This window comes from Gossypium hirsutum, chromosome A05 (genome assembly GCF_007990345.1).
Source record: "Gossypium hirsutum isolate 1008001.06 chromosome A05, Gossypium_hirsutum_v2.1, whole genome shotgun sequence".
Lineage (NCBI taxonomy): Eukaryota > Viridiplantae > Streptophyta > Magnoliopsida > Malvales > Malvaceae > Gossypium > Gossypium hirsutum.
Genome location: NC_053428.1, coordinates 5,461,366 through 5,476,617, shown reverse-complemented (window position 1 = coordinate 5,476,617; position 15,252 = coordinate 5,461,366). Strand labels below are relative to the sequence as shown.

The 15,252-nt window shown below is 36.5% G+C and overlaps 1 protein-coding gene and 1 pseudogene across 1 annotated transcript; one reads left to right on the top strand and one right to left on the bottom strand.

Annotated features, from left to right (window-relative positions):
- Positions 1–9,121: 9,121 nt before the first annotated feature.
- Positions 9,122–11,238, top strand: LOC107958962 (pentatricopeptide repeat-containing protein At4g21065-like; annotated as a pseudogene).
- Positions 11,239–12,983: 1,745 nt separating this feature from the next.
- LOC107958961 (probable sugar phosphate/phosphate translocator At4g32390) lies at positions 12,984–14,815 on the bottom strand. Its single transcript, XM_016894889.2, has one exon. The coding sequence runs from the start codon at positions 14,455–14,457 to the stop codon at positions 13,408–13,410; it is 1,050 nt and encodes a 349-aa protein (XP_016750378.1). The 5' UTR covers positions 14,458–14,815; the 3' UTR covers positions 12,984–13,407.
- Between the last annotated feature and the right edge of the window lie 437 nt (positions 14,816–15,252).

Below are 15,252 nucleotides of genomic sequence, written 5' to 3'. Positions count from 1 at the left end.
TTATGAATCTTTTCAAGCTCCTGGGGCAAAGCCACAGACCGATTCTTTCAATGATTTCATACGGCCCGATAAATCGGGGGCTGAGTTTTCCCTTTCTACCGAACCGCATAACTTTCTTCCACGGTGACACTTTCAAGAATACACGATCACCCACATTAAACTCTATATCTCTTCTCTTTAAATTTGCATATGATTTTTACCGATCGGAGGCAGCTTTTAAACAATCTCGAATAATACGAACTTTTTCTTAGGTTTCCCGAATCAAGTCCACTCCCATTAGTTTTCGTTCACTTAATTCAGACCAATATAATGGATTTCTACACTTTAGTTTGATAACTATTATTATAAGCAAATTCGACTAAAGGTAAATACCTTTCCCAGCTGCCACCAAACTCAAGTACACAACACTTTAACATATCTTCTAAAATCTGAATCACTCGGTCTGACTTCCCGTCTGTCTGAGGATGAAAAGCTGTGCTGAAATTTAATTTAGTGCCCAAAGCCTCCTGTAATTTATTCCAAAATCTCGAAGTAAATCTCGAATCTCGATCCGAAATAATAGATATTGGAACTCCATGTAATCTCACAATCTCAGAAATATACAATTCCGCTAACTTCTCCAATAAAAAATTTGATTTGACTGGAATAAAATGTGTCAACTTTGTCAATCTATCAATGATAACCCAGATTGAATCTTTCTTTTTTGAAGTCACAGGCAATCCTGATACAAAATCTATCGTAATGTGTTCCCACTTCCATTCAGGAATCATAATAGGTTGTAATAAACCCGTTGGTACTTGATGCTCTGCTTTCACCTGCTGACAGATTAAACATTTTGCAACAAATTCAAAAATCTCTCGCTTCATACCAGGCCACCAATACATTCTTTTTAAATCGCAATACATTTTTGTACTACCTGGATGAATAGACTACTTACTATTAAGAGCTTCAACAAGAATATCATTTTTCAATTCTGGATTATTCGGAACACAAATTTTATTACGATAACGCAACATACCACCATCATCAACGCTATATTCCGAACTCAAATTATCCTGAATTGTTTGTCGGTTCAGCACTAGTTTCGGATCATCACTCTGTAATTCACGGATCCGTTGAAGGAATGTAGATTTTACTTTCAATTCTGCTAATACTGAGCCATCTTCATTAACAGACAAATGAACATTCATTGCTCGAAGTGCAAACAATGATGATTTTCGACTAAGTGTATCAGCGACTACATTAGCTTTCCCCGGGTGATAATCAATAACAAGATCATAATCTTTCAATAGTTCGAGCCACCGTCTCTGTCTCAAGTTCAGCTTTTTCTGTGTCATCAAATATTTCAGACTTTTGTGATCGGTATACACATAACATTTTTCCCTTATAAATAATGTCTCCAGATTTTTAAAGCAAACACAATTGCGGCCAACTCTAAATCATAGGTAGGGTAATTTTTCTCGTGCGGTTTTAATTGTTGAGAAGCATATGCCACTACTTTCCCTGATTGCATTAAAACACAACCCAAACCATTTAAAGATGCATCACTATACACAACATATGGTATACCTGATTCTGGCTGAGTTAACACTAGAGCTTCTGTCAACATCTTCTTCAACTGGTCAAAACTTTGTTGGCACTCTTCAGACCATACAAATTCAACATTCTTCTAAAGTAGTCGAGTCATCGGTAAGGCAATCATTGAAAAAATTTTAACAAATCGGCGGTAGTATCTCGCTAATCCCAGGAAACTTCGCACTTCTGTTACGTTCTTTGGAGTTTTCCAATTTACCACTGCTGACACTTTACTTGGATCTACTCGAATTCCTTCAGCTGAAACAATATGACCTAGAAATCCAACCTCATGTAGCCAAAATTCACACTTGCTGAACTTTGCATACAACTGCTTCTCTCTCAAAGTCTGTAACACACTTCTCAAGTGTTGTGCATGATCAGGCTCGGTCTTCAAATAGATCAATATATCATCAATAAATACAACCATGAATCTATCCAAATAAGGTTGAAAAATCCGATTCATCAAGTCCATAAATGCAGCAGGGGCATTAGTTAAACCAAATGGCATTACCAGAAACTCATAATGACCATACCGAGTTCTGAAGGCAGTTTTTGGTACGTCACATTATTTAACTTTCAGCCGATAATACCCAGATCGAATATCTATTTTTGAAAACACAGCAGCACCTCTCAATTGATTCGAACAAATCATCAATGCGGGGCAAAGGATATTTGTTCTTGATTGTAACCTTATTTAATTGTTTGTAATCTATACACAATCTCAACGAACCATCTTTCTTTTTCACAAACAAAACAGGTGCACCCCAAGGAGATGTACTTGGTCTAATAAACCCCTTATCTAACAATTCTTGCAACTGAGTCTTTAACTCTTTTAATTCAGTCGGTGCCATTCTGTATGGTGTTACAGATATTGGAGCTGTTCTTAGGATCACATCATTCACAAACTCAACTTCGCGATCTGGTGGTAAACCCAGCAATTCCTCAGGAAACACATTAGCAAATTCATTAACAACTGGCAACTGTTTCAATTTTGATTCAAAATCTCGAGTATCAAGAATATAAGCTAAATATGCTTCATTACCCTTCCGTATTAGCTTCTGAGCTGAAAAGGTTGAAATAATTCGGACATTATCTTTCATATTTCCAAACTCAGTCGAAATCATTTCTTCTGTCTGATTTTTCAAATCAATCCATTTCTCTCGACAGCTCACTACAGTGTCATGTTTTGTTAACCAATCCATCCCCAGAATAATATCAAATTCCCGAAAGGGTAACAACATCAAATCAGCAGGGAATTCACAGCCTTTCACTTTCAGTGGACAATTACGACATATTAAATTAACCATCACACTTTGACCTAATGGATTAGTGACTTGTATATCATAATTAGTGGACTCAACAGATAATTTCTTTTCAGATGCTAGCATATTGCAAATATATGAATGAGTAGACCCAGGGTCCATTAATGCATAAATAGTAACATCATAAAAATAGAAAATACCAGCAATTACATCAGGAGCCGTAGCCTCTTCCCTTGCTCGAATAACATAGGTACGTGCTGGTGCTCTATTCTCTGATTGACTAACTGGTTCTCTCATACCCGAACGGGTAGCCCCTGTAGCACTGCTCTGGCCCGAACCTCTACTTATTTGGGGAGTGGTTCTCTGTATCTTTTTCTGATCCACTTCATCTTTTTGTAGCTGGGGACAATCTCGAATAAGATGATCAGTAGCCCCACATTTATAACAAGCCCCCATCTTAGTCTTGCATTCACCGAAATGATGTCTTCCACAATATTGACACTTAAGCCGGAGAGTATTCTGAACACTGCTCACACTTGCTGCAGGTCTATCAAATACCCTGAAATCAAATTGCTTGATCTACCTCTACCCAATCTTCTCGGCACGGATGTAGTTTGACTAATTTCTTCTCTAGATTTCTTTACCGGTAAATCTGAAAATGATTTAGAAGCACCTCTTTTAAATGACTCTTTATTTTTCCGATCTCGTTGCATTTTTCTATTATATACTTCTTCGAGCTTTTGAGCACGGTCTGACAGAACAACGAACTCCCGTATTTCATTACCCCCAATCATCATTCTAATCTCATCATTTAACCCTTCTTCAAATCTGGTACACATTTCTTCTTCAGTAGGTACAATGTCTCGAGCATATTTGTTGAGGTAGACAAATTCTCTTTCGTATTCAGCCACTGACTTATTTCCCTGCCATAGATCAAGAAATTCTCTCTTTTTCTTGTCTAGATATCTTTTCCCCACATATTTCTTTTTAAACTCGTTCTGGAAAAATTCCCAAGTAAGTTTTACTGCAGGTACTACAACTTCTACAGTTTCCCACCAGTTATATGCTTCTTCCTTTAACAATGAGACAGCACATCATAGATAATCCTCTGGAGAACAAGCCATCTGTTTAAAAATTCTTACCAAACTCTGTAGCCAATACTCAGCTTTTACAAGGTCATCATCTGATCTCCCTCGAAATTCCTCAGCTCCAAACTTCCTAAGCTTTTCAATCGGAGAACGTTTACTAGTTTCAATTATTGAAGGAGGTGGAGGAGCAACCGGAGGTACCACAAGTGGTGCAGTAGGGGGAGGAGGTGGTTGAGCCTGACTTCTTTCTTGTATCATCTCCTTATACCACTGATTCATAACTCCATAAATCATATTTTTAAGTTCTAGTTCTCGCATCATAGAAATTGGAATATCACTACTTGTTCCTTGTTCAGAAGTCTGCACTCTACTGTTAACTTTCTCCTGTTCAGTACGTTCAGATCTATCTGACATCTTTATAATCGAAGAATATCTATAAAAATGACAAAGATTAGATCGGATCATACACATCACACTATCACAGATTTATATGACATGTATTTCTAAACACTTTACATGTAACACATGTTCCGAGAACCGGCTAAACCGGGCTCTGATACTACTAAATGTAACACCCCTTACCCGTATTCGTCGCCAGAATAGGGTAGGAGGCATTACCGGAGTTTACCGAATTAATTTTCCATTAATACGAGTTAAATACTATTCATTTACTAAAACATGTTATGGCGTCCTTTAGATGGGCCCTTCAAAGCCCAAAACATACTTCGAGACCAAACCAGAATTAAATCGAAACCATAGGGAATTTTTCGTAAAATCCCAAAGTTTTATTTTTTTTTATTTTTTTGCTTAATATAATCCCTTTATAAATATCTAACCTTCCCTGCAAATTTTAAAACCGAGACCAATCCAACCAACCAATTTATTTCAATCAATTTGATACCAAATTATACTACTATTATAATTATACTATTTAACATATTCATCATTCTTTACTTTAATGTATATTTCTTAAACAAGTCTTAGTATTTATATAATCATCAAACCTTATACATGCCATATAAATCAAAAAGAAATTTACAAAAGCTACCGGAGATAATCTGGATAGTGTGATCCTCTGTGTTGATCCGATCCTCCTTATACTTCCACGTCAATCTACAAGAGACATTGATTACACTCATGTAAGCTTATAGAAGCTTAGTAAGTTCATAGGTATAAAACATAAATCTTACCAAATATTTATACACTTATACAATATACACAATTATTAAGTTCACCTGTCAACCACAGCCATTGGTGAGTTCCCTTGTATAAACTTACTACTACTTATCCATTTTCTTTAATCCTTTTGGGCCCATTTGTCACATATCATTCTTTTACCAAATTAGGGAATGGTTACGGAAAATTGAGTACTTCACTTTCACTTTGCCATAGTATAACTATGGTATTGCATATGATCACTTATCACATTTTGAAGTCATAATCCTGCCACGGTCTTACACTGATCACATTTATCACTTGTTACTGATCAGATAAGTGTAGCTAAAACTACCACTTATCACTTATCACTTGTCACTGATCAGATAAATGTAGCTAAAGCTACCACTTATCACTTGTCGCTTGTCGCTTGTCGCTTGTCACTTATCACTGATCAGATAAGTGTAGCTGAGGCTACCACTTATCACTTGTCACTGATCAGAAGTACTCAAATCAGACATTTCGCTCAATTTAACCATTTATTCGATTTTCGTGTTGTTATTTTATTCTCTATTTATCAATAAATATATTTCATCATACATATCACATTATATAATTCATAAAATTAACATATAATCATTAAACTTCAACCATATGAACTTACCTGGGTCGATTTGCAAAATTTGTGAAAGTTCAGGGACTAATCAGCTACTTTTTCTTTTCCTCGACTTGCTTCGGGTTCTCGATCTATCATTGTAAAATCATTCACTTATCAATATTGACTTCATCTTCAACCCACTTATAAGTAATATTATATATAATTTCATTATTTACTTATGTATATTCCAATGCTGCCCATCAGTGCCATAGTCACTAAATTATTTTTATCTTTAGCTACAGAACTCCAAATTAGGATCCGCTAATTTTACCTAAAACTAGACTCATATATCTTCTTATCATAAAGTTTTTAGAATTTTTTATTTAGCCAATAAGTACATTTTATTCTTTAAAGTCACCCCTGTTCTGCTGTCTGACAATTCCGACCCTTCTTCACTACAAATTAATTATCTCTTTGTACAGAATTTTGATGATGTCCATGTTTGTTTCTATTGAAAATAGACTCATTAAGGATTTTAAAAATATAAATTTAAGCCCATAATTATTTTTCTCCAATTTTTTATGATTTTCCAAAATTAGAACAGGGGAACCCAAAATTATTCTGACATTGTCTCACAAAATCTATTATATCTCATGATCTACAATTCCATTGCTTACACCGTTTCTTCTATGAGAAACTAGACTCAATAAGATAAATGGATAATGAATGTAGACCGAATTAAATGGTAAAAATTTATAAGATATGAAGTGAAGTTAAGTGATTGAATTACTATGAAGTTAAAAGCTAAAGCTCGAATATATATATGAATAACAAATATTATTGTTTTATTGATTTACGAAATTACTGTAAAAGTTACATGGTTTTAAGCAAATATTATATTTTTTTATATGTATTTAGTTTATAGAAATACCACTGAGTTTATACTCAACGTACGGTTGTTTCATTGCGTAGGTTAAGCTAAAGAAAGATCGTCGAGTCAGCATCCAAAGCCGATCCCGAACTCAACAAGGTAAAATATGTTAATTGTTGATAATGGCATGTACCTAGGCTATTAAGTTAATAGAGTAAAAACGTTCAAGAATGGTTTAAAGATGTTAGATCATAAAATGAAATATACATGCTTGAAAGTTAATATAAATAAGTTGTTTAAAATTGTACACAAAAATTTTAAGTCAATCTAGACTATGGTACCACTGAGAGTACATTGGTTGAATGTTTTATTGTCAAGTTGGGTTAGCATTAAGTATGTTTAATCGAGTTTTAATCATGTTGAAAGTCGTTAAAAATGTTATCTTAAAGCTTAAGTTTTTACAGGGTTAGTAACTTGCAAAACGAAGCTCATCATAGGTCCACACGGTCAGGTCACACAGGTGTGTAATCAGATCGTGTGATACACACGGCTTGCACACGGGCGTGTCGTTAGGCCGTGTGTCTTCTGTACCCAAAATGTTCTTCAGTTAGTAAATTGGAAATACTACACGGGCTAAGCACACGGGCGTGTGCTTTGGCCGTGCGAAATTAACAGATTCTAAAGATAAAACAACACGGTGTTCCCACACGGACTTGTAAGAAGGGTACACGGGCGTGTCCCCTAGATTGCACGGGCGTGTGACATTGTTCACGAAAGGGAATTTTTAAGTTTTTACGAAAATTTTTATAAGCTTCCGATCAAACCCCAGTTGGATTCAAATGTTTATAGTAATCAATATAAGCCCATTTAAGATACAAAATGACATAATTTTAATTTATGTATCATAATTATCCCTATTTAATGCTTAAAAGTATTGTAAAGACTGGTAATACTCCGTAATCCTGTTCCGGCGACGGGACCGGGTTAAGGGGGTGTTACATGGGTCATGGACACGGGCGTGTGTAAGGCCGTATGAAAACCCCTGTAGGTTCGAATTTGGAATTTAATTCACACGGGCTCAGGGCACGGGCGTGTCCCCTTATGCTTAGGCCTTGTGAACCACATGGGCCTTTGGCACGGCCAGGTCAACAGGGCCATACGGACATGTGCCCTGTTTTAAGTGACATTTTTCAAAGTTTTCAAAGGCGTTCGAATTAATTCTAGATAGTTTCAAAAGCTCAATTTAGGCCTCGTAGGCCCATATTAAGAATCTCACTAAGATTGAAACGTTTTAAATTCGATCACATTTTATGATTTGAAATGATTGTATGTATGCGTTTAAGTCAAGTAATGCCTCGTGCCCAATCCCGGCCTCGAACTCTGGTAAGGGGTATTACAATAAAAGTGGTCCTTTTTGTTTTATTGTTTTATCTTTTAATTACCTAGTTTTCAAATTTTTCTTTACCAACTTTACTATTTGTCATGATTACGAATCCATGCTTATCTACTATCACTTGACCTAATTTCTGAATTTTCCTTTAGCAGCTTTACTATTTGTCATGATTATAAATTCATGCTTATCCACTATCACCTTTAATGGTCTAATTACCATATAAGGACCTCTACATTTAAGTTCAATAGTTATTTAATACATTTAGCTAATAGGACACAACTTTCGCACTTTACGCAATTTAGTCATTTTTATCAAATTGAACATGTAAATGGTAAAATTTCTTAACGAAATTTTTATATCATATCATTGTCATGCTGTAGATAATATAATAATATAAAAATCAATTTTTCTACATCAAATTTGTGGTCTTGAAACCACTGTTCCAATTTTACTAAAAATGAAGGTTCTGTTACTAACATGTTCACTTCCATTGTGGGTAATGTATTTGGGTTCAAAGCCCTGCGCGCTCTACGTCTAGAGGATCTGCGAATCCCTACTGCTTATATTAAAACTTTCCAAGGCCCGTCTCATGGCATCCAGGTTGAAAGAGATAAATTGAACAAGTATGGTCGCCCCCTATTAGGATGTACTATTAAACCTAAATTTGGGTTATCCGCTAAGAACTACGGTAGAGCAGTTTATGAATGTCTACGTTTACATTATAGATGAAAACAAGGAAAACAAAAAATGTGTATAAAATTTAAAATAGTAAATTTTCAAAAATATATCTAAATTCTTGAAAAGTTTAAAAATCAATAAATATGTAAAAATATTTCTAGAAAGCTGAGAACAAAAAATTCAAAAAAAACACAGTATTTTAGAAAATAAGAATTTTAAAAATAAAAAATATATAAAGTAAGAATTAAATTGAAAAAATTAGAAGTACAAAGAAAAAAAGATATTGTTCCTTAATTATCAGAAAAAATAAAAACTCCAGCCGGAAAATCCCCTTTCCATAAAGGGAAGCGAAGAACCCTGAGTCTTTGTTACAACAAAGCTCAATTATTAAAAACAGGAAAAGCCCAATCGACCCCGAGAAAGCTGAGCCCACAAGGCCCAGAACATTCTTTTATTGTATGAGTTTTGAAAACCCAAAACTTTTCCTTTCCCACAGGTTGCAGTCTTTTGATGAAAAAAGCAACCATGATTAGAAATATACTTCTTTAAGATCTATGTTTTCACTTATGAAATTAAAGATTGATTTTTGATGAACTGCAATGATTTTGCTTCCAACGTCTCTACATGCAAACTTCAATTCCAACACCCAAGCTTTTGTTTTTTCTCCGTACAATCGCAACATCGGCCACCGGCAGCTACAGCACTCAAAGTGCTGCGTCGGAACGCGGCTTCCTTACCCTTCTCCATTCTTGCAACACATTCTCAAACCTCCTCCAACTCCAAACCCAAATTCTCAAATTGGGCTTCCATAACAACCCTTTAATTCTCACCAAATTTATAGCCAAATCCTCTGACCTCAACTCCATTCATTACGCTCATTGCTTCCTCTTTTCACCCCATTCCAACACCGATTTCTACGATGCTTTCCTTTTTAACACTATTATCAAAGCTTATGCTCAATCTGGGGACTTGAAGCTCAAAGCTTTATGGGTTTTCAAATTGATGCTTGAATGCCAAGTTTTGCCTAATAATTTTACGTACCCTTTTGTTTTAAAGGCCTGTGCTGGCATTGGGGACTTGAATTTAGGCAAGTCCGTTCATGGATCATTGTTAAAATTTGGTTTTGATGGGAATAATCATGTTTTAAACACATTGGTACACATGTATTGTAGCTGCAAAGGAGGGATTGAGATTGGTCTTAAACTGTTTGATGAAATGCCGAAAAATGACTCAGTTCCTTGGAGCGCTATGATTGGTGGGTATGTTCGTTTGGGGCGATCGAATGATGCAGTTGACCTATTTAGGCAAATGCAGATACAAGGTGTTTGCCCTGATGAGATTACAATGGTTGCTGTTTTGTGTGCTTGTACTGATTTAGGTGCACTTGAACTAGGGAGATGGGTTGAGTCTCTTATTGAAAAGAGAAAACTGAACAAATCTGTAGAGCTCAATAATGCGCTTATTGATATGTTTGCCAAGTGTGGTGATGTTGACAAAGCTTTGAAATTGTTTAGGACCATGAATGAGAGAAGTATTGTTTCTTGGACCTCTGTCATTGTTGGTTTAGCCATGCATGGGCGTGGATTGCAGGCTGTCTCTTTATTTCAGGAGATGATAAGAGATGGGGTTGAACCAGACGGTGTTGTTTTCATTGGATTGCTCTCTGCTTGTAGTCATTCTGGATTTGTTGGGGAAGGAAAGGAATTTTTTGATTTGATGAAGGAGTTTGCTATTTTGCCTAAAATCGAACACTATGGATGCATGGTAGATATGTTATGTAGGGCAGGACATGTTAGAGAGGCAGTGGAGTTTGTTCAAAAGATGCCTATTGAGCCAAACTCTATTATTTGGCGAACATTGGTAAATGCTTGCCGTACACACAGTGAACTCAAGCTAGGAGAGAGCCTTGCCAAACAACTAATACAAAACGAGCCTACACTCGAGGCCAATTACGTCTTGCTTTCCAATATATACGCAAAGATGTCCCATTGGGAGGAGAAAACCAAGGCTAGGGAAGTGATGGACAAGAAGGGGATGAGAAAGATCCCAGGGAGCACTATGATAGAGCTAAATAATAAGATTTATAGATTTGTTGCTGGAGACATGTCTCATAATCAGTTTAAGGAAATATTTGAGATGGTAGATGAGATGGGGAGAGAAATGAAGAGGGCTGGATATGTCCCTTCTACTTCGTAAGTTATGCTTGATATCGATGAAGAAGACAAGGAAGATAATTTGAATAGGCATAGTGAAAAACTGGCCATTGCTTTTGCTCTTATGAATACTCCACCAGGGACTCCTATTAGGATTGTGAAAAACCTGCGAGTTTGTAATGATTGTCATTCTGCCACTAAGTGTATATCAAAGATTTATAATCGAGAAATTATAGCAAGGGATCGGAGTCGGTTTCACCATTTCAAGGATGGTTTATGCTCATGTAAGGATTTCTGGTAACAAAGGAAAAAGATGAAAAACTATGTTACTCGAGTCTTCTTTAATCACCAAAGTATTTAAAAGTAGTAGAACTCCATTGGAATGGAGAGTTCTTGCCTGTAACATGTTTGGCTGGTTAGTTTAAGGTACAAGAGAAATAAAACAGTTCACTGCTTCTTCTTTTTTTTATGCAAATCCTCGCTTGAATACCATGCTTTAGTAATGAATGCTGACCAAATTTTATCAGAATATAGATGGATATTCCTCAAGGTGAAAGTTAGGTAATCCCAATTAACGATATTGAAGGTTTGAAATGCTGCCAAAATTTTAGGTCACTACTCACTAGCCGACTGGAGGAGACAGGGGGTGTGAAACTAGTTAAAAGCCTTAAAAAACAAGTCTTTGAATCAATTCATTAACTCAAATTTTGGTTTTCAACCAAGGGTATGAATGAATATGTGAACTTAAAATGGATATCCAAACCTCCCCTCTTTCTCGCCATTTCAGCCAAACTTTACTTGTTAGCCGAAAATTATTCGACAGGGAGCCACTGCCATAGGTAAATCTGTTCAGATTTTACCAAACCAGCATACAAACTGAAATCATGCTCATAATCACACGCAACCAGGTATTATTCTCCTTGCTGAAAAAGAATCGACTCAACCACTGCAAACAACTACAAGGAATCCCTTGCAATCTTCTTTATTTTAAGTGTCTTTGTTCCATTTGATTCACCATGATTATCCATCAGTAACATATAAAGCATTACTAGTTTCCGTAATAGGTAAAATCGTTTTCATTCACCAACAAGAAGTTTATGCGGCACAAACTCTTTAGTATAGTGGTAAGTGCACCTGCGCACCAGCATCAAGTCAAAATCATAAGCGTGAAACTGGAAAAATATAAAGCTTTGGGATTAAATTATGATCTAAGAAGCCCACTTTAACTACCAAACTCCATTTTATCTTAGGAAGATTCAACCGCTAGTGCCCAACGACAGGGAAAGAAAGGATCCTTTTTGAGCATCTAATGCCCCTTTTGCCTTTCTTTAATCTAGGATGGTTTCCTCCATGGCAGGACCAAATATTTTTAATGCGAGTAAACTGTGGTGAGAAAATATCAGCCTGAACAATCCTTATAACAATCTCCGGCAACTCCCAGAACACGGTTGCGGTTTTCCCAAATCAAATTCAAGGAATTGAGAAACCAACCCATACCAAAAGCCATGGGGGACACAAGTAGCACAACAGTCTACAAGAGGAACTAGCTCAGTGTTGAAAAAATGAACCATAAACTCATCTTTTGCATAACTAGATACAAAAATGTCTGGTGCCTGCTGATCTTTTCTTTTGGCACAAAAGAGACTATATTAGAAAAAAAGCAGTTTCAATATTAGATTGAGTTTACGTCACATATTTGGACTGATTTCAGGGTAAATCTAATTTGTCACAGTACTATGTCATGCCAAACCTAGCTAACATGTAGGAATCAGTACACAAGAGGGCGATTTCAAGGTAATCCAATTCTCATGGTATATTTGGACTGATTTCAGGGTAAATCTAATTTGTCTCAGTACTATGTCATGCCAAACCTAGCTGACATGTAGGAATCAGTACGCAAGAGGGCGATTTCAAGGTAATCCAATTCTTATGAACGTCATGCCAAACCTTGCTAACATGTAGGAATCAGTAAGCAAGCTGCGTTATTAGCACTGCCATTGACAATACTTTCTCTAGTCCCTCATTTGTGCTTCAGAATCATTATATATCTCAGAATTCATAACCCTCCCAAGACCTAAATTTAAAACTAAGGGGGAAAAAACAAATCGAAAAGAGAATCTACAAATTAGAACCAACGTATGTTATTAATCAAGCTGTGAGCGAAACATTGAGCAAAAAAAAGAAACCAGATAATAAGAAAGAAACATATATAAAATAAAATAAAAAAGCATTAAAACCCCGTGAATGGAAGGAGTACCTACAGTAATATTTGTCAACATCCCAAAAGGAAGAAGACATAAAAATTAAATAAAAAACAACAGAGTACAGGGCATTTTAGATTGTTCTTCCTCTACTAACATACATTAACCTGTGAAATAAGCAACATATGTGAATCACAATCCCCTGGTATTACTAAGAAATGAACATAATAACTAGTCTATGGAACGGAGGCCTAAAAACACAACATACCAAAACCCAAATGCAGCCAAATGGGGCAAAAGAAATCCGATCCCCTCATTTCCTTTTGCCCTTAAATGCAAACCTTCACGATCATCATCCCAACCACTCTCCCTTTAGCCCTTATCTGCTACCTCCTTCCATATCTCATATCCTAAAATTAACCACCGACAAGATCTAATTCTGAGATTCGCTCTTTTTGTCAGTTCCCTCACTTTCCCTTTCCTCCAGCAACCTCCCACCTTCCTCATCAGCTTGTGCAGCCTTCTTTTGTGCTTCTTTCGCCTTTAAAGCCTGTAACTTGGAATGATTATAATAGGCAACACCCAAGAATGCCAGACCATACCCAAACAAGTTGATGGGTGTTACGGTATCCTTAATAACAGACCATGAGAATGCAATCAACAACCAGTCCTTGACAACCCCAGCTACATTCATGGTCAAAGCAGAAGTCTTTCCAACAAGCAAGAACACAGCTAGATTAAGAGCAAAAGCACATAAAGAATTGGTCCCAAAAATGACGAAATCGAAGTGGAAACTGGATGTCTCTTTCAAAACTGGGAGCTCAACAAAAATCCATGGCACCAACAAGAAAACGAAACAGCATGGCGCAACATAATACAGAGAAGTAATCGGATTCAAGGTGATCCCTTTAGAAGTAAGCAAGATCTGGATCATAACCAACCTGGTAGCCTCAAAAGCAACGGCTCCCAGCTGCAACATCACTCCCCAGGTATCAAATTTAGCTTCACCATAAGCAGCAATAGCGACCCCTAAAGAGATCGACAACATGTTGGCCATAGTGTCAGTCTTAAAGCCCTCTTTTTTAAAAAGAACCCCAATGGAATAAACGGCAACAGGCATCAGGGCTTTGAGCATCTGAATAAAGGAAACAGACAAGTAAATGTAAGCGGAGTTAGAGAGCCAGAGGCTGAGAGAGTAAAGAGCACCGATGGGGACAACGGAGGAGAGATAAAGCTCTCGAGACATGGAAACGGGCTCGACGACTTTGAAGACTTTGATGAGGAGGAAAGCAAGGGTGGCACAGAAAGACATGTGAATCATGGTTAGAGAGATGGGGAAAGGCCAATTGTACATCTTCTTGTCGAGGATGTATTTGTTGTAGACGATGACGGTGAAGCTGAGGAAGATCCAGATTGCAACATAGGTGTAAGAGAGAAGGATCTTCTTGATGACGCCGTCGCTCAAAGACCCGCCCTTGCCCATTGTGTGTGATTTGGTTGATTGGGGAGATACCCAGATGGGGGAAAATGGTGGAGGAGGCGGCGGTGGGAAAGGGTGAGGGTGAGGAAGGGGTCAGAGCGGATTATAGGGAAGGAGTTTTCTCTGTTTTGACTTTTTGTGTGTGAGCGATCGACTGATGAAAAGATCTGGTTTTTAACGTGGCAAATATGGTAACTTCCTTCGGCTGTTTCCGTCTGCCGATTGGGCCTCTTCTTCTTGGGCTTTTCCATGTTTTCTCTTTTCAAAAATATTATCCTAATAATTTATTTGCATTCTACCTTTCAAACTCACTGATTCGTGGACTGAACTTGTAATTTTTATATCAATAAATTGGAAATTATTTTTTTGATAAATTCCTAAATTACAAATTTTCACTTTTAATCTCATAACTTCATTTTTAAGTCGAGAAAGAATGGAGTTTTCATTTCATAAAATACAGCAATCAATTTAATTTCCGCCACTGCATCAGAAGCGTGGTAGAAAATGACTTTACGTTGTTACACTTATTTACGGATAACGCTATAGTACCAACTCTAACAAAGTCGCACCCTAAATTACGCTTTTTGTTGTAACGCCTATTTTTCATGTTTGTTGAATTTTTAAACATGAATTCTTACATTAAATATTTGTCCGTGAATAATTTTAGTATTATAATAATAAAATCTAATCCATCTTTTTGCCATTTTCAATTCAAACGAATATGTAATTTGGATAGGATTATGGATCAATTATACTTAGCTTCCATTTCTCATGAATAAGTCTAAAAATTACTTCACT